Below are 25,677 nucleotides of genomic sequence, written 5' to 3' on the forward strand. Positions count from 1 at the left end.
TGGGTCTCCATTTCTTTGGGGTCAGTTACCGGAAGTTGATTGTGTTCTTTGTGGTGTTACTTTTCCCTGAATCTTTGTGATCCCTGCAGACTTGCAATGGTGTCTGTGCATTTGAAGAAGCAGTTACCTCTTCTAGACTTTATGAACTAACTTTAGTAAGCAAAGACCTTCACTTGTGGTTTGGGGTACACTGTAGTGTGTTGTGGTTGTCACTCTGTTGGTGCTTGGTGCCAAGTATGGGGGTGTGTGGTGGCTCCATGTTCAGGCAGCCATGGCTGGCTCAGGCAGCGGGGGTTCACAATATCCTCAACTGCATTATCCTTGGCAGCAAGAGCTATGAAGTTTCCAGAGTGGCTTCAAAGGCTGTTGAGGTCTTCAGCAGCACCTCTTGCTCCAGCAGCAAGGGACTGAGAGGCAGCAGTGGTTGCCAGAGTTGGTGGTATGTGCACACTCGTCTGGGGGAGCTGACTGCAGGCACATGTACTGCCTTGGGGACTAGTGACTGGAGATGAGGCTGGCAGTGTGCAGGTGTGTGGCTGCAGGGGTTAGCTGTGGGCACACATGGCAGTGCAGTCCACTGACAGGAGTCAAGACGGGCTCCAGGCACCTGAACAGCTATGGAGGCCTGGGCTATTGTCATGCACACGCCTTGGCATGGAGAGTGGGGCTGGCTGCTGGTGCGGATCCCAGGGCTCTGGGAGTCACTGGTGGCACTGGCTAAAGCATCTTTGGTAGGAGAGGAGTGGGACAGGACAGGACTCAGGCAGCTGGAGTCTGCGAATGTGAAAACCTGTGAGGCTGTCGGCGCCCAAATCTGCAGGGTGTCTGCAGCATCTATGCTGGCTGTTGGTTTCCTCAGCAGCAAAGGCTTCTGGAGTCTTCTGCAGAATAGGCCAGAGAGAACCATAGTCACTCCCACCACATTGCTGTCACTGGCAATCTCTGCCCTTCTTTGTTCCTAGCTGTCTTAAGACGTGTCAGCTATGCCACTCTCTAGGTGTGGTGAAACCAAAGCAGATCATTTGCGCAGTGCCCTGAAAGGCTGGGGAAACTGATCACTTACCTGCTGTCCTATTCCCAGCAAGTAGAACTTTCTCAGGCTGCGGAGTGCCCTCTTGGCCCTAGCAGTGCTGGCCTGGGGGATCAGATGACTCCGGGAAAATGAAACTATTCTCCTTACCCATTTTGCACAGTTATTCTCAGGGTTTTTTTGCTCCGCTGCGTTGCTGAAGCATCTTGATTGGACTAATGAACTCTCCTAGATCTATTTTCATTTGTGGGTAGCTGTCTAGTTGTTGTTCTTGGAGGGTTGATGGAGGCTGGGGTCTTCTACTTGGCCATCTTGGTGAGGTCACTCCAGTCTTTCATCATTAAGGGTGATGTTAGCTGTAGGATTTTTTGTAGATGCTCCCTATGAAGTTGAAGAAATTTCCCTCTCTTCCTAGTTTTCGAGTTTTTATGGTGAATGGGTCTTGGAGGTATCCATTTAAAAACAAAATATAGTTTTGGAAGATGAAAGGAAGTCTTCAGCAGGTTGGCTTGGTTGGCAGTCTCAAGCTGAGAAATAGAATGATCTCTTTCTTTTCCTTTCTATCCCTAGCAGAAAAATGTAACGGAAAGGGATTTCCATGTGATCGTATCATTTCTTCGGAATAGCAAATAGATTATTAGTCTTTTAAGTATTAACTATTTTTTTAAAAAAATCACCATTTTTGGACATCCCTTTTCCAGGTTACTTTTGCTTTAGTTATATCTAAAGGCAAAACTGGTCTGAGGCAACACAGATATTGGCAAGGCTACCTGGCTATCTGTCACCAATCCCTTTGTATTCCGAGCAGCTTGGAGGATGTATTATGTCTTGTTCTTCTCATTCTCCTGGAAGAACAGTTTCCCTACCACATGGGTCATTTGCATTCAAAAGGAGATTGGAATATAAAGTGTGGAAACCACATCAGTGGCTGAATGCCTCCTCCACACTTACAGGAACCTAGACATTTGGGATAAATATATATTAAGCATCAATCATAGGGTCTGCTACTAAGTAGACAGTCACTAAATATTTGTTGAAAATTTATGCCAATTTTACAAATTTTCCACAGTTGTTGAGACATCCAAAACTCATGTAGGGCAAAATGTCTTTTGCTTTTGAGTCTAGCCTTTTCGTCCAGTGGGATTTATGAAAAGCGCCATCTCTCTGTCTGAGGATGAGGAATGGAAGAGAATACGAACGTTGCTGTCTCCAACCTTCACCAGTGGAAAGCTCAAGGAGGTGAGAAATTAAGAGGACTTTTAAATAGAAACGTAAAGAATGCATCTGGCATCAGGTAGAAAATAAGGTCATAGTCCCTTTTTAAGGAGTATTTTGCTGAATTTGAGCCTCCTAAAAATGCTGTTTTATCTTTATGTTCTAGAGGAGACATTATAAGATTCATTATAAAATGTCACTTACTACTCCATGCTTGTGAAAGCAAGGCCCTTCTAAGACTGGAGTCTCTGCATTTAACTTCAGGTGGTGTTGTATTTTGTATTTAGATGTTCCCAATCATTGGCCAGTATGGAGATGTGTTGGTGAGGAACCTGAGGAAGGAAGCAGAGAAAGGCAAACCCGTCACCTTGAAAGAGTAAGTAGGAGTGCACCTGCTGGGATACTGACCTTGGTCACGAGATCCTCCAGCTGCCTGACACGGAGCTGAAATTCCCACAGTCGAGTCACTCTAGTGACCAAACAGAAGTAGGTGTGTGTTTTTACAACTCCAACGAGTCACCCAAGAAGATGTGGCTCACCCAAAAAAGCAGCACAACTAGGAGAGAAATCTTCTTCTGTGTGCATGAGCCAGGATTAATTGATCTGCTTAATTGTCACCTTGGATATTCTGGAAGACAAAAATACATAGTTTAGAGAGAAGACACAAGATCATATCAAAGATTTGAGAGTAAAGGGTATAGAATGGTGAGAGAGAAAGGCATTTGGTACGTATTGGTGGTCATGGGTGGGGCAGGACAGTTCCAATGTGAAACTTGGAACGCTTAAACCCCTTCACGATTTTGCTGGGCATACCAGCAAAATACTAAATACAAAGTCTTACCACCACTTCTCTTTCCTTCAGTCTCAGAGGAAAGAAGGCCCTGTACAGGCTTCGAGTGGGGTGATCATATCATGTATTGTCTAAAGTGGGATATTTTTAATTATTCAGGAACTACAGTTGTAAACTTGGATTGTCCTTGGAAAACTGGGGACTTATGATCACTTAGCTGTGGGATCACCTAAATCAATGTTGGAATGATTTATTATTATTATGTTTTTAACTAGCAACATTCTTAGTTCTTAGATTTACCATGATGAGCACTCAGGACAATGTGAGATTACTGGAGTTGAGGAAGAGTGGGTCATTCAGGGGCCTTTGCAGGGGTGTAGAAAAGGAGGGATGACATTCCTGGCAACTCAGAACAGGGTGATGCTGTTCTGTAATACGCTAAAGAGGAATCAGCTTTGAGCATAGATACTGTGGTGAGGCAAGTTCCAGATCAATGTCATCTTTCTTGACTCTCCTGGGAAGAGTTAATTATTCCACCCTTTGTCCTGCTCCAACACAGTGCTTATAAAGGCACTATTGCCCATACTGAAAACATACTCCTGTAACTTGCCTATTATGGGTTTCTATTCCTGTATGACTCAGCTCTTTGAGCTCAGAGGTGGGTCTAACTCGCCTTAGTGTCCCCATCATCCCTAGCACAGGGCCAGCTGCATCATTGGAACCTGATAAACACCTCATGGGTGAGTGTGAGGTAACATAGGCTCTTCAGATGATCCAACAGAAGGTTCTGAAGGTGTGTGGCTCTTTACCTGTCTTGTCTGGGCATATGAATTTACATGCACTTCTTGCTGCTTGTGTTGGATAAGGAGAGTAAAGAGGTGCTGATTTTAATTTTTCATGTCTTTCTTTTTCACTCAGCATCTTTGGGGCCTACAGCATGGATGTGATTACTAGCACATCATTTGGAGTAAACATCGATTCCCTCAACAACCCGCAGGATCCCTTTGTGGAAAATAGCAACAAGCTCTTAAGATTTGATTTCCTCAATCCACTCATTCTTTTAATGGGTATGTGGACCAGTATTTTTCTTTTCCTTCCTACCTTGTTTCCTTCCTTCTTCCCACCCTCCCTCCTTTTTCCCCTTCCTTCCTGTTTTCCTTCTTTCTGTAACAGCTTTACTGAGATATGATTCAAATACCATATATTTCACCCATTTAAAACGTACAGTTCAGTTGCTTTTACAACCTAGGCATCCATGCACAGATGAATGGATAAAGTAAATGTGTTATAAATATGCAATGAAATACTATTCAGCCATAAAAAGGATGGAAATCCTGCCATTGCAACAAAGTGGATGAACCCTGAGGGCGATAAGCTAAGTGAAATAAGTCAGACAGAGAAAGGCAAATACTGTATGATTTCACTTATATGTGGAATCTGAAGGAAAAAACCAAACAACTAGAGATAAGATATCCTACCTGTCTTTACCACAGGCAGGGGTTGGGGTGGGGGAAATGGAGGAAGGTGGTCAAAAGGTACAAACTTTCAATTATAAGATAAATAAGTACTGAGGATGTAATGTATGGCATAATGTCTATAGCTAACACTGCCGCATGGTATAGTTTTAAGTTGCTAAGAATAGATCCTAATAGTTCTCATCACAAGGGAAATTTCTTTTTTGTGGATATAGGAGGTGATGGATGTTAATGAAACTTACTGTACTAGTCTTTTCACAATATATGTATATCAAGTTATTGTGCTGTATTCATTAACTTATATGATACTGTATGTCAATTATATTGAATGCAACTGAAAAAAAGATTTTTATTACATTCACATATATATTCAATCATCACTACAGCCAATTGTTAGAACATTTTTGTCAAGAGAGACCCTGTGCATTTTAACTACCACCTCCCACCTCCCTTAGACCTAAGCAACCGCCAATATACTTTCGGTCTGTCTAGATTTACCTAGCTTGGACAGTTCATATAGATGGAACCATACAATATGTGGTCTTTTGTGGCTGGCTTTCTTCATTTAGCATAGTGTTTTCAAGGTTCCCATGCTGAAACATATTTCAGTACTTCATTTCTTTTTATGGTCATATAGTTCCCTAGGGTTTCCATGAAGAAGATCATGTTATCTGGCAATAGAGTTTTACTTCTTCATTTCCTATGTGGATACCTTTTACTTCTTTTTCTTGCCTAATTGCCCAGGGTAGAACCTCTAGTTCAATGTTGAATAGAAGTGGTGAGGGAGGCATCCTTGCGTCGCTCTTAATCTTAGGGTAGAGCATGCAGTCTTCCCCTCTAAAGTACGGTGTTAGCTATGTTGTTTTGTGGATGCCCTTTATCACGTTGAGGAAATTCCCTTCTACTCTTAGGTGGCTGAAGTTTTTTAACACAGAAGGGTGTTGGATTTTGTGAAATGCTTTTTCTGCATCTATTGAGATGATCATGTGGTTTTTGTTTTTTATTCTGTTTATATGGTGAATTGCACAACTTTGCACTCCTGCAATAAACTCCACTTGGTTTTGGTGTGTACTTCTTTTTATATTTTGTTGAATTCAGTTTTCTAGAATTTTTTTGAGGATTTGTGCTTATGAAATGTTGTTCATAAGATATATTGGTGTGTAGTTTACTTTTCTTATGATACGTTTGTCTGGTTGTAGTACAAGTGTCACAGTGACCTTGCAGAATGAGTTTGGGTGTATTCCCTGCTGTTCTATTTTTTGGAAGAGGTTGTGAAAAATTGGTGTTAATTCATTTTTAAATATTTGGTATAATTCCCCATTAAACCATTTGGATCTGAGCTCTTCTTTGTGATTGGCTTCTTGATTACTAACTCAATCTTTTGACTTGTTATTTGTCTATGAAGATTGTCTTTTTTTAATTGAGATCACATTGGTTTATAACTTTAGATAAATTTCAGGTGTGCATCCTTATATTTTGACTTCTGTATAGAGTGCTTTGTGTTCACCACCAAAAGTCTAGATGCCATCCGTGACCATACACAAGCACCCCCTTTACCTCTTTTACCTTCCCCTCACCCCATTCTGGTAACACTACAGAGTGTATTTCTTTTTGAGTCAGTTCCTGTAGTTTGCGTCTTTCTAGGAAATTTTCTATTTCACCTAAGTTATTTAATTTATTGGTGTACAATTGTTCATAGTATTCCTTTGTAGTTCTTTTTATTTTATTTATTTTTTGCTGAGGAAGATTAGCTCTCAGCTAATACCTGTTGCCAGTCTCCTTCTTTCTTTTTGCTTGAGGAAGATTAGCCCTGAGCTAATCTGTGCTAATCTTCCTCCACTTTATATGTGGTTGGCTGCCACAGCATGGCTGAGGAGTGGTGTAGATCCACACTGGGGATCCGAACCTGTGAACCCATGTCGCTGAAGTGGAGCAAGCCCCACTTAAGCCCACTGCCATGGGGCTGGCCCCCCTCTTTTTATTTTTTTAATGTCAGTAGTAATGGCCCCTCTTTCATTCGTGATGCTCATAAGTTGAATCTTCACTCCTTTTTTCTTGGTCAATCTAGCTAAAGGTCTTTTCAAAGAATCAGCTTTTGGTTTCATTGATTTTTTTCTACTGTGTTTTATTCTCTATTTCCTTAGTTTTTACTCTTACCTTTATTGTTTCCTTTCTTCTGCTTGCCATAGTTTTTGTTTGCTTTTCTTTTTTCAGTGTGTTAAGGTGGAAAGTTAAGTTATTGGTTTGAGGTATTTGTTCTCTTTAAATGTAGAAATTTGTAGCCATAAAGTTTTCCCTCTGAGCACTGCTTTTGCTACATCCCGTAAGTTTTGGTATATTGTGTCTTTATTTTTATTTATCTCCAAGTAATTTCTATTACCCTTTTAATTTCTTCTTTGACCCATTGGTTATTTAGGAGTGCAATGTTCCATTGCCACATATTTGTGAGTTTCCCAATTTTCTTTCTGTTATTGATTTCTGATTTCATTTCATTGGGGTTAGAAGGCAGCTTGTCTTATTGCTATCCTAAGTCATATTTCTTGAACTGCATGGGTAATTAAAGCAGCAGACTATGGTCTGGATCACCCAAGGAGACTGTAGTGCAATGATAAAAGGCTGAGAACTCCAGCAATTTAATCCTGTTCCTTGAGTCACTCCAAACATGCAAAGAGCCACGGACCTCACTGCTATAGTGATGGCCCCTAAGTGTGGTGTTGCTCTTGTTCAGCCATTTGCTTGGAACTCTGAGCAAAGGTGATAGAGGGAATGGCTCCTCGTTGAGACTTCTGGTGTCTTTTACTCTTCTGATTGTTAGAGGAAATTATAATTGTCTCCAGGTAAAATTTACATTTTTATGTGCTTTCTTTTTTCTTTTCCCCTACAGTACTCTTTCCGTTTCTTCAGCCAATTTTTGAAGTATTAAATATCTCTCTGTTTCCAAAAAGTGCTATTGATTTTTTCACAAAATCTGTAAAAAGGATGAAAGAGAGTCGCCTCAAAGATAAAGACAAGGTAAAATGTGGGGTGGTTACATGAGGGTGTTCAGTTTTCATAATTTATTGAGCTGTACGCATGTGATTTGTGTAGTTCATTGTAAGTTTTTTCAGGTGGCAGAGATCTCTAGGGTTTAGAGCAGGAGACTTCTAACATTTCGGGGAAATGAAGCAGGAGAAAATTGGGGAGGGAGATAAGAAAGTGAGTCAGAGGACAATGTTTAAACCTTAATAATAGGGATGACTATTATTCTGTCACTGCGTGAATATTGTTGAGACAAAACTTTACCGCTTCCCTTCAATAAATTGTCAAAGGATAAAAATTTCTATTTAAAAATTACTTTACTTGGTATTATAATTCCCCCAGATCTCAGATTGGCAAAGAATCATTTCTATTCTAAGCCTCTTATTTTACACATTCCCCGATGGAAGCCCCCATCAGGTTACTTGTAGTGTAGAGTCTGTGTTAAATTGGTGACCTCTCCTGGTCTGGAGTGTGCAGGAGTATTCTTTGACATTGAGGCTGCAAGTTGGCTCACCCAGCTTTGCCTTCATGAGGCCTGGAGAGCAGCACTAGAATGTCTGCAGGTCAGGTAGACAGGGCTGGGTACTCCCAGTAACTTACTGAAGATTGTGTAGAGTTCTGGGAGTTTGGGACATTTGAAGACGTTCAGAGGAAAGCTGCTGATGAACTCTGCAAATGTCAGGGGATTAATATATGTGGCCATTCATTAAAAATTAAGGCTGGAGACAAAAAAATGGAATTGAAGTCAGGAACTTCCTTCTGAGCAAGTAGGCATGACAGGAGAGGGAGCAGGCAACTCTTTGGCTGAGAAAGCGTGTTCAAAAGCCAGAAATACTGAAGATCAGAGAGAGGGAGAGACAAAAAACTGTTGGGCATGAAGGCTGGATATCTCTTAGGGAGACGTCTTGCTGTCCCAGATTTGTAGCTGGTGGTTCTGTTCACTGGTGACTCAGGCAACACTAGTTAGACTTCTGGACTTAAAGGGGTCATATTTTCAGGAAAGCGGATAAGCACTCCTGATTTATTTCTGACTTCAGATATGACTGTCTGTCATTGAAATGTCTCTCCCTCCTTCCAGCACCGAGTTGATTTTCTTCAGCTGATGATTAACTCTCAGAATTCCAAAGAACTGGACACCCATAAAGGTAACCAAAGAGTCTTCAGAGGGCCAACATGGGAAAGCTCAGAGGGAGCAGATGCTTCTGAAAATGTGCAGGAAGCTTTTCCAGACAAATGAGAATTTAAGCCAAATGGAAGAAAGACGCACTTTCAGATATAAATGGTAGCCAGAGGCACTTTCTAGAAACATGCAGGCACAATTGTTTTCAAAGCTTGAGAGAACCATAACAAGTATTCCACGTCCCAAAGACAATCAGTAGTCTGTTGATCCCCTACATCAGAGCCTCTGGGGATCTTGTTTCCACGTCAATTCTCAGGCCTTATCCAGGCCCACTGAATCAGAACCTCCACCTGGCAATTTGCATCAAGGTTTCATTACAGAAGACAATTACCCCAGTGTTGGTGACTTTAACTTAGAGGATTGTTTAAAGTTGTGTTCACTAGTTTAATCTATTGTAAAGTTTTATTTTTCCCTTTGTATTAGCAAGCAACTTGTGAAGGAGGCCTCTGAGACCGTGTAAACATTCTGTCCCTCTTCAAATGTCTCCTACTACTTTTATCATCCATTGATGGTTCTAGATTGAAGTCATTATTACTATGACAGTTGCCAAATGATGACTTTCCAATTTCATCATTTCTTCTACCTTCATGAGTTGATGTTCCATTGTAAGGAGAGCTTTCCATTCTCTTTCATTTATTTATTTGTTTATATATTTGTATCAATCAGATCTCATATATTACTAATTTACTCTCTTATAGCATTCCTTATTTTGATGCTCAAATTCTCTCAGGTTTGTCAACGGGAAGCCCTTTCAAGTGGATTCCTGTGTCCTTATTTTCTTCTTCTTTTTTTTAATTTTATTTTTTCAATAGACTTATTTAGAGCAGTTTTAGATTCCCAGCAATATTGAGTGGAAGATACAGAGATTTCCAATATACTCCCTTCCCCCAACTATGCACAGTCTCCCTCACTGTCGAAATCCCTACCAGACTGGTACATTTGTCACAATCAATGAACCTGCATTGACAGATTATCACCCAAAGTCCATAGTTTTCTTTAGGGTTCACTCTTGCTGTTGTACTTTGTATGGGTTTGAACAAATGTATAATGTTGTGCATCCACCATTATAATATACAGAGTATTCTGTATCATTTCACATATTATTTTCCGAACACTTCCTTGCTTTGGAAGATATTCTGCGTTTCTCTTCTATTCCCCCAACCAGCCCTGGAATCAACCAATTCCCCAAGGAGCTCTGGTTCTTTGTAATGAGAAATGGTATTTAAAAACTGAAATCTGGGATCTAGGAGTGCCCATTGCTACTAGGGTTTCTTTCCTTCTAGATCCTCTCAGTGGACAAAGCTAAGAACACCAAATATATTTGCACAGAATTGATAAACTTAAATATTTCTATATCGACACCTAACCAGTGGTCTAAACATGCTCTGTATCTCTCTTTCTCTAAAAGGGCTCTGATTTATAATTTACTTCCTTGACACGAATACTCCCATGTAGTTTATTTCAAGTACCAATCATTCGACAACCATCTCACAGAATTCCTGAATATTTAATGTTGCTTCTTGGGGCTGGCCTGGTGGCATTAGTGGTTAATACCACGTGCTCTGCTTCAGTGGCCTGGGGTTTACAGGTTCAGATCCTGGATGTGGACCTATGCACCATTCATCAAGCCGTGCTGTGGCAGCGACCCATATACAAAGTAGAGGTAGATTGGCACAGATGTTAGCTCAGGGACAATCCTCATAAGCAAAAAGAGGAATATCATCAACAGATGTTAGCTCAGGGCCAAACTTCCTCACCCAAAAAAACCCCCCCAAAAAAATTGTTTCTGAAGAGCAGGGCTAATCTGAGTCTAGCACACCACTATTAATGTATCCATGTCTATGTCTATGTCTATGTCTATGTCTATCTATCTATCTATCTAACTGCATGGTCCAATACAACTTTCTGTGATGAAGGTAATATTCGGTATCTGCCCTGTTCAATGCAGTAAGCACTAGACACATGTGGCTATTGAATACTTGGGATGTGGCCACTGAATCGTATATTGTATTTAAATTTAAGTGATTAAAATTTAAATTTAAATAGCCACATGTGGCTACCATATTGTTCATCACAGCTCTAAACTTTGAGTATCATGAGGTTCATGCTAACCAGGGGGGAGCACTTGGCAGTTGAATTTACCTACAGCAGCATCAGAGAAATCATCATTGGGAAGTCAGAACTCTGTAGATCTTTCTTAAACTTGTTTTCTAGTGTTTTAGTTGTGAATCTTATGGTTGGAGCAGGTAGTAACCATGTTTATTTCAGCACTCTAAGTATCTATATGTTCTAATCTACTCCCAAGCAAATAGATTAGAGTATGACCATGCTTAGTTTCTTCTAGGAGAAATTCAAAATGGAGGCTAACTTATAAACACAAGGGTTCTTTGCTGACCCTGCAGGAGGGCAAAGAAAGGCTGCATGTGCTGAGGAAGATGATATTCAGGCGATGATCAAACAAGCATTGCTGTTCCACTCACTGGAACCTATTTTTCTACATTTCATGCTGGCCAGTGCCCTCTACTGACATATTCTTTTTTCTGCTGTTTAGATGCCTCTGATTAGACTAGGGTCAATCACCACTCTTCTGTCATTTTGTGTGTCTCTGTAGTTTCTGTTCATATCTGGGATCTTCCATTTGAAGACTTGTGCCTCAGGTTTTCCATTACCTGATGCCTCTCAATGTGCAATCAATGCTTCTGAGGTTAGGTTGTGCACACAAAGCACATCTCGTGAAATCAGATTTTGATTCGATAGCTCTAGGGTGGGAGTTGAGATCCTGCACTTCTAATGAGCTCCCAGCTGTTGTTGATGCTGCTGGTCCACGGACCATACTTTGAGTAGCAAGAGTTTATGTGTAGTCCAATATTATTCTCTTAAATTCCCTCATATATGTTAGGGAAACGATCCTTTAATTTTCTCTATGATTAAGCCTTATTCTTGTACACTCTCTTAAAAAATTTCCAGCTATATTTTAGTGAGTTATTAAGTTTTTCCTGTGGGTAATGCTATTCCATACTACTTGTAGCTAAAGTTCTTTTCAGACTCTCCAAGGGACATACTGAACACTGTTTATGTTAGACAGAAATGCTATCTCTTAAGTTACCCAGCTGTGTTGCTGGAGATGGGCAGCATAACCAGGAGGCGATGGCCAAGAACAGTGTAGACCTCAGGAGAAACTGAATTAAGACAATCTTTTCCTTTTTCTGTTCTCTCAGATAGACAGCAGAGTGCAAACCACTTTCAGTTAGACTCTGACCTGCTTTTCTCTTTTTTCCCCTATGGTATTGAGAGTTTCCTTTGGATTTATAAACATCTAAACTGTGCTGTGTTATACTGACCTGCTTTACCTAAAATGTCTTTCCTCTCCTTTTAGGTCTGTCTGATCTGGAGCTCGTGGCCCAATCTATTGTCTTTATTTTTGCTGGCTATGAGACCACAAGCACTTCTCTTTCCTTCCTTTTGTATCTTTTGGCCACTCACCCTGATGTCCAGCAGAAGCTGCAGGAGGAGATTGATGCAATTTTCCCGAATAAGGTGAGTGGATGATACCTGGAGAGGGAGGGAGAAGGTGAAGTCTTAGGAAGAATGTCTCCTCACCTCTTCCTAGGAGTTTTGCAAAAAGCATAAGTATCAATTCTTTCACCTATTCTATTTAAGATGGATCTAAAGAGACAAAAAAGGGAGAGACCTAGGCAGTGTATGCTACTCACATAAATATAAGATCTTTGAAAAAGTGCTGATCCAGGCATATCTGTTGTCTTTCACCACATTGTTGCCAAGTGAAATTCACAAAACCTCAGTGGCATCTGACAATACGTTATCTCTGTTGATGTTGGCTGGAGTTACTCTGGGCTGGTTGTGAGCTGGTCTAGGCTTGCCTTGGCTAAGCTGGGTGGGATGACTCAGCTCCTCCCGTCTCTCATGCTCCAGAAAACCAGCCTGGATGTCCACTTCTTAGGGCAATGGCAGAAGGCAACAGCAAGAAGCCCAGTCACATGGGTGCCTTTCAAAACTGTGCTTGCATCACACTTAGCCAACATTCCGTTGGTTCAAAGGAAGCCACAAGGCCAACCCCAGAGTCAGAGACTGAGGGAAAAGTGGATCCCAAATCTCATTTTATCAAAACCTGTTTCTCTCTTCCAAGGCACCTCCCACCTATGATGCCCTGGTACAGATGGACTATCTTGACATGGTGTTGAATGAATCTCTCAGATTATTCCCAGTTGCTGTTAGACTTGAGAGAGTCTGTAAGAAAGATGCGGAAATCAATGGAGTGTTCATTCCCAAAGGGACAGTGGTGATGGTGCCAACCTTTAGTCTTCACCGAGCCTCAGAGTTTTGGCCTGAGCCCGAGGAGTTCCGTCCTGAAAGGTACAGGGCCCCTGGGAAAGGGAACCCACCCTGATTATGGCAGCTTTGAGCATATTCTGACATCTCTTAGTATAGATGAGAAATGTGTGATTGCACAATCATTTATTTGTACCTCTTATTATTTTTGGCTTCTTTTTTTCTTATTACAATAGGGGTCATTGTTGTCAAAATTTTATGAACTGAAGACCAGAAAAAGGAAAATTGTAACTGTCCACATTGCTGATACCTCAAGATAGGCCTCATTAACAATGTGATATATATCCTTATACACATATTTCTATACATATTTACATTTAAAAAATTAGAATGGGGAGCTGGCCCTGTGGTGTAGTGGTTATGTTCGGCGTGCTCTACTTCGGTGACCCAGGTTTACAGGTTTACATCTGGGTGCGAACCTACACCACTCACCAGCCATGCCGTGGTGGCAACCCACCTATAAAGTGGAGGTAGATTGGCACAGATGTTAGATCAGGGCTAATCTTCCTCAGCAAAAAAAAAAAAAAATTAGATTGGTATTACATTTTATTTGGTTTTGAACTGCTTTATTTACCAATAAATTATAAACAACATTCTATGTTACTGTATCCATATATATTATATGTATTTTTGCGTGATTGCATGCATTTGCCATAATTTACTGAACTACTATCTGATTTTGGGAATATTGGCTCATTTTTCCTTTATGTTTTTCTATGATGTTCTCTTCAGCTCTCCTAATTTACCGTCAGCATTCCCACATTCCACTTTTTTAAGATTTTCTACTGTTTCCTCTAGCACTATTGTAAGAGTGCTCATGATGATGTGCAAGGTCCTCATCCCTGATGGTTTAAGCAGCCTCATTCAGGATGAATGTGAACCCATGTCCTCCGGTACTGTCTGTGGCTGCAGTCTTGTCCCAGGTCCCTTCTACTCTCAGTATTCGGTAACCTTTCCAAAGGGTATTCACCTGCTGTCTAGACATCTGAGACATCCTCCTTGGTGGGGTCTTGGGCATGCTCTTCTGGGAATTCAGAGCCAAGGTCTGACTTTGGGCACAGCTTGAACTCTGGGAAGAGCTGATTCTTTCACATTTATTGCATTGGTGAGCAAAATTTGGAATGAACTGTTTAGGACACTAGCAGGGATCTAGACTTTTCTTAGCCCCTGACTTTAACCTCCCTGATGGCAGGGACCTTGTCTTGTTGGCCATGGTGTCCCTAGTGCTGGCATAGCATTTCCACATAGTACTAGTTGAAAGAAGAAGTCAGAGTTGACCAACTCTGTTTCCTGGGCCAGAGAGCCTCTGAGATGCCTCCAAGCTTAGCAGTTCTCCTGTGGTTTCACCAGCATCAAACTAGAGAGTGCTCGCTGTACTTCTCTTTGATTAATTCATTCATCAAACAGAGAGTAAGTGATTTCTGTGTGTCAGGGACTGGGCCAGACAATGAGAAATCCAAATGTTAAAAAAAACCTATCATGAAGGATTTTGATATATACGCGAGTATATGTGTTTTGACGTATACGTAAGTATATTCTATGGACACAAGTCTATGGACTACTTTTAATGTACCTATATGTGTCTACCTCCTGCCCAACAACCATCAGCCTATGTCAGCTGTGTCATCCTCATACCATTACTACCCTTCTCCTGATTCCCGTACTATTTTAAGGCATATCATGTATAGCTATTCCAGGATGTCCTCCAAAATATAAAGACTCTTTAAAAGTAGATAGCCACAATGCCATCATCACTCTCCCGACATCCACAATTTTTCTTCATGTGATCACATATTGAGCAATCATATTGAATAAAGCATAGGTCTAACCTTCAAGGAATTTATAGCTTAGTGGAACAGATAGAAAAGGAAATCAGTGATTATAGCAAAGTAGAGTAGCATCACATGCCCATGTACATTATCTGATGTAAGCTATTCTATGGGAGACACACCCACACACACCACACACACCCACACACGCACAGGAAGACAGAGAGAGACTGAGAGAGAGTAGAGAGAGAGAGATAGAGAGAGAAGGAGAGAGAGAGAAGGGTAGGGAGAGAAGGGAAGAGAAGGGAAAATAACAATTTAAATAATAGGAGGCATTTCCCCTGCTTTTTTCAATAATTTCTTATCGTTTTCAGTGTATAGGTATTTCAGCTACTTGGTTAAATTTATTCCTTGGTCTTTTATTTTTTGCTGCAATTGTAAATGTAATTGTATTCTTGATCCTCTTTCTGCTAGTTGGTTGTTAGTGTATAGAAATGCAACTGATTTTTGTATGTTGATTTTGTGCTCTGCAACTTTGGTGTATTCATTGATTATTCCTAATAGTTTTGGGGTGGATTCTTTGGGTTTTATATATATAGAATCATGTGATCTGCAAATAGTGAGAGTTTTACTTCTTTGTCTCCAATTTGGATCCCTTTTGTTTCTTTGCTCTGGCTAAAACTTCCAGTACTATGTTGAATAAGAGTGGTGAGAGCGGGTATCCTTGTCTTGTTCCTGCTCTCTGAGGAACAGCTTTCAAGTTTTCATCATTGATTATGTTGTTGGCTGTGCGTTTGTCATGTATGGGCTTTATTATGTTGAGGTCGTTTCCTTCTATACCCATTTTATTGACAGTTTTTTAAATTATAAATGAATGTTGGACCTTGTCAAATGCTTTCTCTGCATATATTGAGATGATCTTGTGACTGTTCTTCTTCATTTTGTTAATGTGATGTATGACATTGATTGATTTGTGGATGTTAAGCCATCCCTGCATCCCTGGAATAAATCCCACTTGATCATGGTGTATGATCCTCTTAATGTATTGTATTCAATTTGCTAATATTTTGTTGGGGAATTTTGCATCTATGTTCATCAATGATATTGGCCTGTAATTTTCTTTTTTTGTGTGTTGTCCTTGTGTGGTTTTAGTATCAGGGTAATGTTGCCCTTGTAAAATGAGTTAGGAAGCATCCTGTCCTCTTCACTTCACAGCGTCTGAGAGGATAGGTATTAAATGTTCTTTGAATGTTGGTAGAGAACATTCAGAGACAGAGAAGCTGTGTGGTCCTGGACTTTTGTTACTTTGAAGTTTTTGATTTCTGTTTCAATCTCTTCACTTGTAATTGGTCTATTCAGATTCTCTGTTTCTTCTTGATTCGGTTTTGGAATGTTGTGTGATGCTTAGAATTTGTTCATTTCTTCCAGGTTATCTGACTTATAGGCCTATAGCTTTTCATAGTGTTCTCTTATAATCCCTTGTATTTCTGTGGCGTCTGTAGTAATTTCTCCTCTTTCATTTCTTATTTTATTTATTTGTATCTTGTATCTTTTTTTTTAGTGAGTCCTGGTAAGGGTTTGTCAATTTTGTTTATCTTTTCAAAGAATGAGCTCTTACTTTCATTGGAGCTTTCTATTGTTTTTGATCTCTATTTATTTCTGCTCTAATTTTTATTATTTCCTTCCTTCTACTGACTTTAGGCTTTGCTTGTTCTTTTTCTAGTTCTTTTAGATGTATTGTAAGCTTGTTTATTTGAGATTTTTCTTGTTTCTCAGGTAGGCCTGTATTGCTGTAAACTTCCCTCTCTACCACTTTTACTGCATCCCTTAATTTTTGGTATGTTGTGTTTTAATTTTCCTTTGTCTCCAGAAATTTCTTGATTTCTCCTTTGATTTCGTCATTGATCCAGTAGTTGTTCACTAGCGTGTTGCTTATTCTCCATATGTTTGTGACTTTCTCAGCTTTTTTCTGGCAGTTGATTTCCAGTTTCATAGCGGTGTGGTTGGTAAAGATGCTTGATATGATTTCAATCTTCTTAAATTTACTGAGGCTTGCTTTGTTTCCCAACATATAGTCTACCTTTGAGAAAGTTCCATGTGCACTTCCATATCTTCCACTGTTTTTGATGGAATGTTCTTTATATATCCATTAAGTCCATCTGGTCTAGTGTTTCATTTAAGGCCACTGTTTCCTTCTTGACTTTACAGGAACTGTCCGTTGATGTAAGTGTGGTATTAAAGTCCCCTACTAATATTGTGTCGCTGTCAATTTCTCCCTTTAGGTCTGTTAATAATTGCTTTATATACTTTGGTGTTACTATCTGAGGTTTATCTATATTAATAAATGTTGTATCTTTTTCATGGTTTCTTCCATCTATCATTATATAATGACCATCTTAGTCTCTAGTTATCTTTTTTGGCTTGAAGTCTATTTTGTCTGATATTAGTATGGCAACACCCACAGTTTTTGGTTGTCATTTCCTTGGGGTATCATCTTTCATCCCTTCACTCTGAGCTTATGTTTATCTTTAGAGCTGAGATGTGTTTTCTGGAGGAAGCATATTGTTGGGTCTCAGGTTTTAATCCATCCGGCCACTCTGTGTCTTTTGATTGGTGAATTCAATCCATTTACATTTAGAGTGATTATTATATATGAGGGCTTCATACTGCCATTTTATCTTTTGTTTTCTGCTTGTTCTATATTTCCATTGTTTCTTTTTCTTGTATTTCTGTCTTCCATTTCAGTTTGGTGGTTTTCTGTGATGTTTTCCTCAGTTTTGTCTTGATTTATGATCTGTGACTGTGCTCTGATTTTTTGTTTCATAGTTATCATGAAGTTTGTATAAAGGATCTCAGAGATCAGGTAGTCCTTTTTCTGATAGCCTCTTATCTCCAATAGCCTATGCTTGTTCTATCCTTTCTCTCTTTCCCATGTACCTTATTGTTGTTATTAATTATTCCATTTTTTGTGTTGTGAGTTTGTGACCAAATTGAAGTATGTATAGTTATTTTTGATGCTTTCTTTCCCTTTAGCCTTCATGTTATAATTAAGTGTTTACTAACCTATTCTGATAGAGATTTTAAATTTTCTGATTCTGTCTATTTATCACCTTGCTCAAAACTTTGTAAAGCTTTGCTTTGTTGTTTCATGTAGGAGGGATCCTTTCAACATTTCTTGTAAGGCAGATCTCGTGGCGATATACTCCCTCAGCTTCTGGTTGTTTGTGAAAACTTTTATTTCTTCGTCACATCTGAAGGATAATTTCCCTGGATATAGTATTCTTGGCTGTTAGTTTTTGTCTTTCAGTATGTTGAGTATATTATTCCACTCTCTCCTGCCCTGTAGGGATTCTGCTGATAAGTGCACTGAAAATCTAATGGGAGTTCCTTTGTGAGTTGTGTTCTTCTCTCTTGCTGCCTTTAATATTTTTCCTTTGTTATTGACTTTCGACAGTTTTAATATTACATGCCTTGGAGAAGGTCTTTGTGGATTGATGCAATTAAGAGTTATGTTGGCTTCAAGGACTTGCATGTCCAGTTCCTTTTCCAGGTTTGGGACGTTCTCAGGTATTTCCTGCAGCTGATGGAGCTGGTGTTGGTGGTGCCACCAGTGGGGGCTGAATCACTGGTTGTGCTGTGGTTCCTGATGCTTCTGGTCACAGGTCCGCTGTACACCCATAGGTGGAGAGCAGGGGCTGAGCCAGGAGAGGTTGTTTTTTCTGCTTCTTCATGCAGCCTCTGGTCTCTGGTGCTAGTTGGTGTGTTTTGAAAACTCAGGTCAAGCTAGGCCACTCCTGCCAGGAAAATCTGAGTTTTTTATACTATCCCTACCTTGGGAAGACCTGGCCACTGCCAGGAGAGGGGGAGGGGACATACATGCTGGATCCCCTGGAAGACAGGAAGGGACACACTGATTTTGCTCCGACCACATCTGCTTGCAGTTGTGCGAGGCATGATGCACACTTCCTCTCCTCCCGCTGTGCCAGCTCTTTCTGCTCTTCTCAGAGTTGCATGAGCAGTGGTGCCTGCTGTTTATGCTCCACTCGCAGTCATGCTAGCCATGGTATCTGCTATTTCTTCTCCACTTGCAGTGACTGTTTGCAGGTGCATGTGCTGGCATAAGGATCCACACCCTGGATTGCTGCTGCCAGGCGAGGGAGAGGTGTCTGTTCCCCTAGTTCCACTGCCTCCGAGGATTGCAGTCCACCTCCCTTCAGATGTACAGATGTATGGATGTCTTATGCACCTTGTTTTGCTGTGTAGGGAATCCCCTGTTGATGAATGGATGCTTGATCGGTTGTAACTTAGAGGAGAGAGACAGAGGAACAGCTCTCTCCACTATGATGCTGATGTCAGTCTCCTACCTCTTGTGATTTTTATGTTTCAATAACTTGTTTATATCTACTATTGTGGAACCAGATTCAGTAAGAAGAACAAGGACAACATAAATCCTTGTATATACATGCCTTTTGGAAACGGACCCCGAAATTGCATCGGCATGAGGTTTGCTATGGTGAATATGAAACTTGCTCTTGTCAGAGTGCTGCAGAACTTCTCCTTCAAACCTTGTAAAGAAACACAGGTCAGACAGTTAACATTCTGCATAAATAATGTCTTATTGGGATTTTTTTTTTTTTTTTTTTACTTGGGGTCGGGTCTTTCTCTCTTTATAGGAAAGAATGTGTTCTATTCAAAGAATAATTTACTACTGTCCAGAGAATCTGTTTGGAGCCATCTGTGACTTTAGGGCCCTTCAACTCTGGACTGCTAAGTCTGTGGTGTTAAAAGACCCAACTATAAAGGTCATCTAGAGTCAATTCAATTAGCATGACAGGAAGATGTGCAGGCCTTTGAACTAGAGCAAAGTTTTAAACTCTCTTTCAAGTCCACTGGAAGGAAGGGGAAGTGTTGTGAATAGCCATGAAATACAGAAATTACCACATCATGACTTTTGAATGATACTCTTCTCCACCAGACCTTAAAGAAGATTTGCGAGAACAGTTCTCAACCACTCTCAATATAATGAAATCAATGGGGAGCTTTAAAAAATGCTGATGCCTAGGTCATCTCAGAAATTCTAAAATAGCTCATGAGAGTGGGGCTTAAAAGCACCCCTGTTGTATCTCATGTGTAGCCAAAGTTGAGAATCGTTGATTTAAAGCTTCTCTGCCAGATGTGAAGGACTCCCACAACCAGGGTCATCCTGGGTATTTGACCTCACCTTACAGGAACCCTGCTCCAGTCAAGCTTGGCTCCTTTTACATCCTCATAATAACTTGATGAATATTCGTCCTGCTTTCCTCCACATTCTGTTCCCATCCTTCAAGTCAAATTTCATCCCCCAAACCCCTCCATGGAGCCTTCCCCATATAGTCTAGGAGCCCATTTTCTCCTCTGCTCTGTTATGAGTTTCTGCAGGCTGGTATCATTGGTCAGACCACCTAAGCTAATAGTTTGTCATTAAACCATCCTGTTTGGTTCTCTATGTTTTCTTTGTACGTAAGAATGTCTTTAACTCTAGCTGGTGCCTTGAAGTCATCCACTAAATGCTTAAGGAGTCATTTGAGTTGATTTCGAGCTCTTGGACACAAATTTTGAACTATTTTAACTATAAAAATGTAAATGACATTTGTGTATGTGCATGTTGTATGTGTGTGTGTCTGTCTGCAAGGGAAATATATGTATGTCATGTTAAATTATAAAATAACAAGGTTTTATATTTATAGAAAGATCTGGAATCTCTCCTCTGGAGAACATAAAGAATGGTTGCCATTGATTCAAGTCCCTATAATAAGGATTATTTCTAGGACTCGTGCATTTAATAGTTAAGTCCTCCCCTTAAATAAGTTCTCTTCAGGGGAGAGGTGGATAGAGATGGTTTCCATCTTAGTTTTCACTTTAGGGAAATTGTGTGGCAGTCCTGTAAGTGTGTACAAACAGGGGACTCAGTCCTGAGAGAAAGTCAGCCTCTGACACACCTGGGGTGGGCAGACACTCCCTATAAGCTCCCAGTCATCCACAGACTGGTGCTTCTCACCCTCCATGACAATTTGCTTGCCCTTCAGTCAACTGAGTCCCAAAGATGACTCTGCTGCTGGCTCAACCACCACTGAAGGAATGACTGGGTGAGAATGAAGCTAAAACTATCAGTCAAAACACTGTAGGTGAGAAGTTCACCATTTGCACTACACGTGGGATCCAAGAGATGTTAGAAAACAGGCATAATGCTTCACAAAGACCCCTTCCCATCATGAAACTGGATGAGTTCCACTGGGAGTGATGACTGGACTCTTTAGAAGTTGAGGATGGTTCATACAATTAAAATGTCTCATACTCATTCAGGAGTACTTTGCAAGTTCCAACATACAGAAAATTAATTCTATATGTCTTTTCACAATAGTTTGCCATAATCCCTAAGAATCTGGTTTACATTTTAATAGTTCATTCATTTTACTTAAAATTTATGTCAAAAATGAAGAGAAGCCAACATGATTTTGTCTCTGACCTGCTCCAAAATGGTGCTGCATGGATATTTTGTTGAATGAATGGATGGATGAAAGCTTTACTGTCCAGTCTCATGCAGCTTATAGACTAAATATAAAGAGTCAAAGATATGTGATGTTAAAAGTAGTTTATATGTTTTAAAAGTATTATTGTCCTTAATGTATCTCATCTACTTTGCTTCTGTTGTTGGGAGAGTTTGTCAGTCAGTTAACACATGGTTGTTTAACTTTTGCAGATTCCCCTGAAATTAGGCAATCAAGGACTTCTTCAACCGCAAAAACCCATTGTTCTAAAGGTTGAGTCCAGAGATGGGACCGTCAATGGAGCCTGACTCTCCCTAAGGACCTCCATTTTGTTATTCAGGGAAACTTTATTCCAGAACCCCAGAGACATCAATTTCTTTTGTGAATAAAACCCAGAATGAAGATGGGCTTAGCCTACTGCACTTGATGGATGCCTAGGGATTCTTACATCCATTGCACTTTCTTAGTGTCTGTGTAGAGTATTATAGGTTGTGTAATAAAAAGGAGGGGACTAAGTAAGCACCAGAAATGTGGACTCAGCTTATCTGGTTCTCACAGGATGGTCTCCATCCACCCCCACTTAGTACCATCTACTCTTCCTGAGCACTGATCAAGAATAAAGTTTCTCAACAATTTTATTAGCAAACTTTAATGAAAACAAGAATTATTGTGCTGATTGTCATAGTGACATTTATATCACATGTTAATTTTGAATCTTCTATGAAGTATTATATACTGAGCAAGTCAATAAACATCTCTTTGCTAAAGTGTTATCTGTTGCCTTTGTGCACATTAGGGGGAATCAACAGAACTGAATCAATGAGAGGCAGTGAGTAAATGTTTTTGACAATCACAATCACCAGTTGGGTGGGCCTTTTCCAGAACTCTCCTTTGATACATTAATATAGATGAGAGTTAATCCACTGTGACTTTGCCTGTTCCTTAGAAAGTATATTCATAGTTTAATCTCCCTTTTTGGGGGCACACATTTTTTGTAACACTCAACTAGGGCACTTATTACATTGTTTTGATTTAATTTTTGCATCTCATCTCCCCTGACATCTCTGAATGGCAGGAATCATGTTTGCTTCTAACACTTTTTACTCCATCCAAAACTAAATGATTGGTTGGTCAATTGATTGGACAGAAAGGCCACTAGTTTTCATCACTTTCAGTTGGTATCAGAAGCTGCACAGGTTCTTCCTTTTCCTTTTTTGCCCCTCCCTTCCCCTTCCTTCCTTTTCTCTTCCTGGATAATTCAGTCCTAAAGCCAGTAGGTAGGGAACAGCAAGGTTGGCAGCCACACAGTGGGGGCCAGGGGCAGAAACAGGAGTCACAGTGGCTCCAAGTCAGAGCAGAGTAGGGTGAAGGGTGTGTAGAGGGAGGGGCAGGCTGGCATGGGTGTGGGAGACAAGCAGGGTGACTCGGGGGTCCACGCAGAGCAGTGGGCTGGTGAGAGCAGCCTGAGCCTAGATAGGGTGTAGAGAACCCAAGTATGGTGAGGAGGGCATCCATGAGTGGAAAGGGGAGGAGTGGGGATTGACCACGTAAAGGGGGGATTGATCAAATAAGTAAATATATTAAGGATGATGGAAGCCAGGTTTCCCATTGTTGGGGAAGGGAATCACTGAGTTGGAAAGGGAGAGAACCTTTCCAAATGGAACCCTGAGGAGCCAGAGATGGAAACTTAATATATCAGTGTAAATTCATGTTTTCTGTATAGTATATGGTTGATAGACAGGAAGGTGTATGTGTGTGTGTGTGTGTGTATGTGTGTGTACGTGTTTGTTTCGATATAAAAACATATCACTCCTGCTTGTCTCCACTAATAGTACTTAGAAAGAGTGACACCCTAATAGCAATCACACACCTCGTGCCCAGGTATTGGCTTATAGATACTATTTTTTGCTAAAAGGAACCAAGGCTCCTTAGAGAAATGGCTGATTTCAGGGCTGGGACTGGGAAAGTACAGGATGAGCCTGAAAGATTTTGTGGTGCTAGGAGGGAAGAGGATGCTAAAGTGTGATGGTGACATGTCAACAGGGCCCAGAAGCCAACCTGAAGGGCTTCCACTGACCAATTCAGAGACAATTTGAGCATCATAATAGAGAAAGATGGTCAGAGATTATGACCCACTGTATAAAGGGAAAACATTAATACATACAATATGTATAAATAAATGAATAAATTGCAATTTGATGAACATAATTACACAGTTTCAAAGTGCTGCTGCTCAAAATACCCATTAATTATAATGGCAAAGTGTAGCTTCACGGTGAAGACTGGGAGACACCCCCTTAATCAAATGATGAAAGACAGCATCATCAGGAACAGGGGGAGTTGATTGAGTGTCACCTGATGGGTTTGCAGAGAGAACTTATTGTCACCTCTGTGACAGTCCTGCCAAGGAGGGAAGCCTGAAAGAAATCCTGAAATAGTCAGGCAAACCCAAACTGAGGAATATTCTAGTCCTCCTCATCTGTGACTGGTTTATAACCTTCAAAAGAGTCAAGGTCATGAAAGCCAAAGACTGAGGCAGGGTTCCAGACTGAAGGAGACTAAAGGGAGGTGACATTTAAACACAGCACATGGTTTGGGTCCTTCTGCTATGAAGGACATTGTTGGGACAACTGGGGGGATTCAATGGGGAGTTAGGGTTAGATGGCAGTAACGTAGCAGCATTAACTCCCTGACTTTGATGGTCGTATTGGGGTAATGTAGGAGAATGTCCTTTTCATAGGAAATACAGGGGGTTATAAAGTATTGGGTTGGCAATTTACTCTGAGATGGTTCAGGAAAATAGTTCCTTGAACAGTCTCTTCTGTAAGTTTATGATTGTTTGTGGGGTAAGAACCACAGAGGCACCTTTTCACTTATCCAGCTTTCCTACCCTCTCACCGTAGTCTTACTTGTATTATTTTAATATGATGAGGCAACACCTCGTGGTGATTGAGAGATGGGGGCTCTGAAGCTGGATCTCCTGAGTTGTGAATCCCAGCTCAGTCCAGGGCTGAGTCTGGACCAACCAATGGCTTTGGGCAAATGCTTAAACTCCCAGCTGAAGTGGCTTTAGTTTGGCCAAGGGTGATTCTATAGAGAATGGGGCAGCTATGAGCTAGTAACAGCCCATACTCCCAGCACCTGGGGATAGGTGTGCAGCCCAGGGAAAGGGACCTGGCACCTTCCTACACTACATACATTTACAAGTGCAACCTGGAACACGTTGCTTAATACCTTCCTACCTTCGTACTTAGTGCCTCAGGGTCCCCATTGTGAAATAGGGGAATAACACACTACCTACCTCAAGTGACAATGGAATCAGATGATGTGTGTGGAGTATTTAGGACACAGACCACGGGGCAGGAAGTGAGCACTTAATACATGTCAGCTATTATTTTCATAGACATATTATCCTCCATCCTCAGGGAGTTGAAGTTTGGGCTCCAGTATGATCCACTCCAGCTTCGTCTTCCGTTTTAGAAAATAATTGCTGACATCTTTCTCGGAGGTTTAAGTATGCAGTCATTGGTGTCACAACTAATGCTGTTCAATAATTTCCCTAAGAACAACATAAACATCCCCATTTTAGGAGTGCCTTTGTCATAGCAACTAAGTGTAGGCAACTTTGTGGGGGATGCGTTGAAGTCGGTCAAGGGAAATGCTCTCACTGCATTCATGTGGGCCCTTTCCTCCCCTCCCTTAGAATTGCTTTTCTGGTCCCAGAGTTCTGACAAGTCTCTCTAGTCATGTCCAGGCTGTGTGGTGTCCCAGATACATGAAAAGCTAGGATGAGACAGATTTATCCCTTCAGGGCTCAAAGACAGGCAGGACCAGGGAATTGTTGAGTCAGTGCTGGTTTCTTCAGGGATTCACTTCATCTTCTCTGAGGGACTAGCTGAGAACTTCTGCAGAGTGAGCGATGATCCGTTGATCTCGTAGGCCCTCATTTGGGTGTCTGAACTTCTACCTTCACTTCTTTAGGCCAAGAATTGTCCTCTTCACGGAGTATGGTTTGAAGATGCAAAATGTCCTTATAAGTGTCATAGTGTGAGTCTGTATATCATTCTATATCATCTACTTATCTATATATCTGTCCATAACTCTCAATCATGTATCTATATTTTCCTCTTTACCTACCATTTATCTATATCGATCTATCTCTCTCTTATCCATTTCTGCATCTATATCTATCTACCTACTTATCTATCATCTATCTACATTTATTTATCTATACATATCTATCTATCTATCATCATCATCTTTGTATCTAGCTAGAAAGGCAGAAGTGACTTTGGAGACCCAGGCATTCCAGCCCCCAGCTGT

The 25,677-nt window shown here is 40.7% G+C and overlaps 1 protein-coding gene across 3 annotated transcripts in view; it reads left to right on the plus strand.

The window, feature by feature from the left end:
- LOC102149219 (cytochrome P450 3A12) overlaps nucleotides 1–22,121 on the plus strand; it is a 32,901-nt gene extending 10,780 nt beyond the window's left edge. For all 3 annotated transcript variants that reach the window (XM_070231645.1, XM_070231646.1, XM_070231648.1), the window contains 9 exons: nucleotides 2,156–2,269; nucleotides 2,533–2,621; nucleotides 3,954–4,102; nucleotides 7,395–7,522; nucleotides 8,607–8,673; nucleotides 12,085–12,245; nucleotides 12,856–13,082; nucleotides 19,247–19,409; nucleotides 21,567–22,121. In XM_070231645.1, coding sequence (XP_070087746.1) covers nucleotides 2,156–2,269; nucleotides 2,533–2,621; nucleotides 3,954–4,102; nucleotides 7,395–7,522; nucleotides 8,607–8,673; nucleotides 12,085–12,245; nucleotides 12,856–13,082; nucleotides 19,247–19,409; nucleotides 21,567–21,662 — 1,194 coding nt within the window. In that variant the 3' untranslated portion in view covers nucleotides 21,663–22,121. The remainder of the gene's footprint in view (nucleotides 1–2,155; nucleotides 2,270–2,532; nucleotides 2,622–3,953; nucleotides 4,103–7,394; nucleotides 7,523–8,606; nucleotides 8,674–12,084; nucleotides 12,246–12,855; nucleotides 13,083–19,246; nucleotides 19,410–21,566) is intronic.
- The last annotated feature ends 3,556 nt before the right edge of the window (nucleotides 22,122–25,677 follow it).

The sequence above is a fragment of the Equus caballus genome, chromosome 13 (assembly GCF_041296265.1).
Source record: "Equus caballus isolate H_3958 breed thoroughbred chromosome 13, TB-T2T, whole genome shotgun sequence".
Classification (NCBI taxonomy): Eukaryota; Metazoa; Chordata; class Mammalia; order Perissodactyla; family Equidae; genus Equus; species Equus caballus.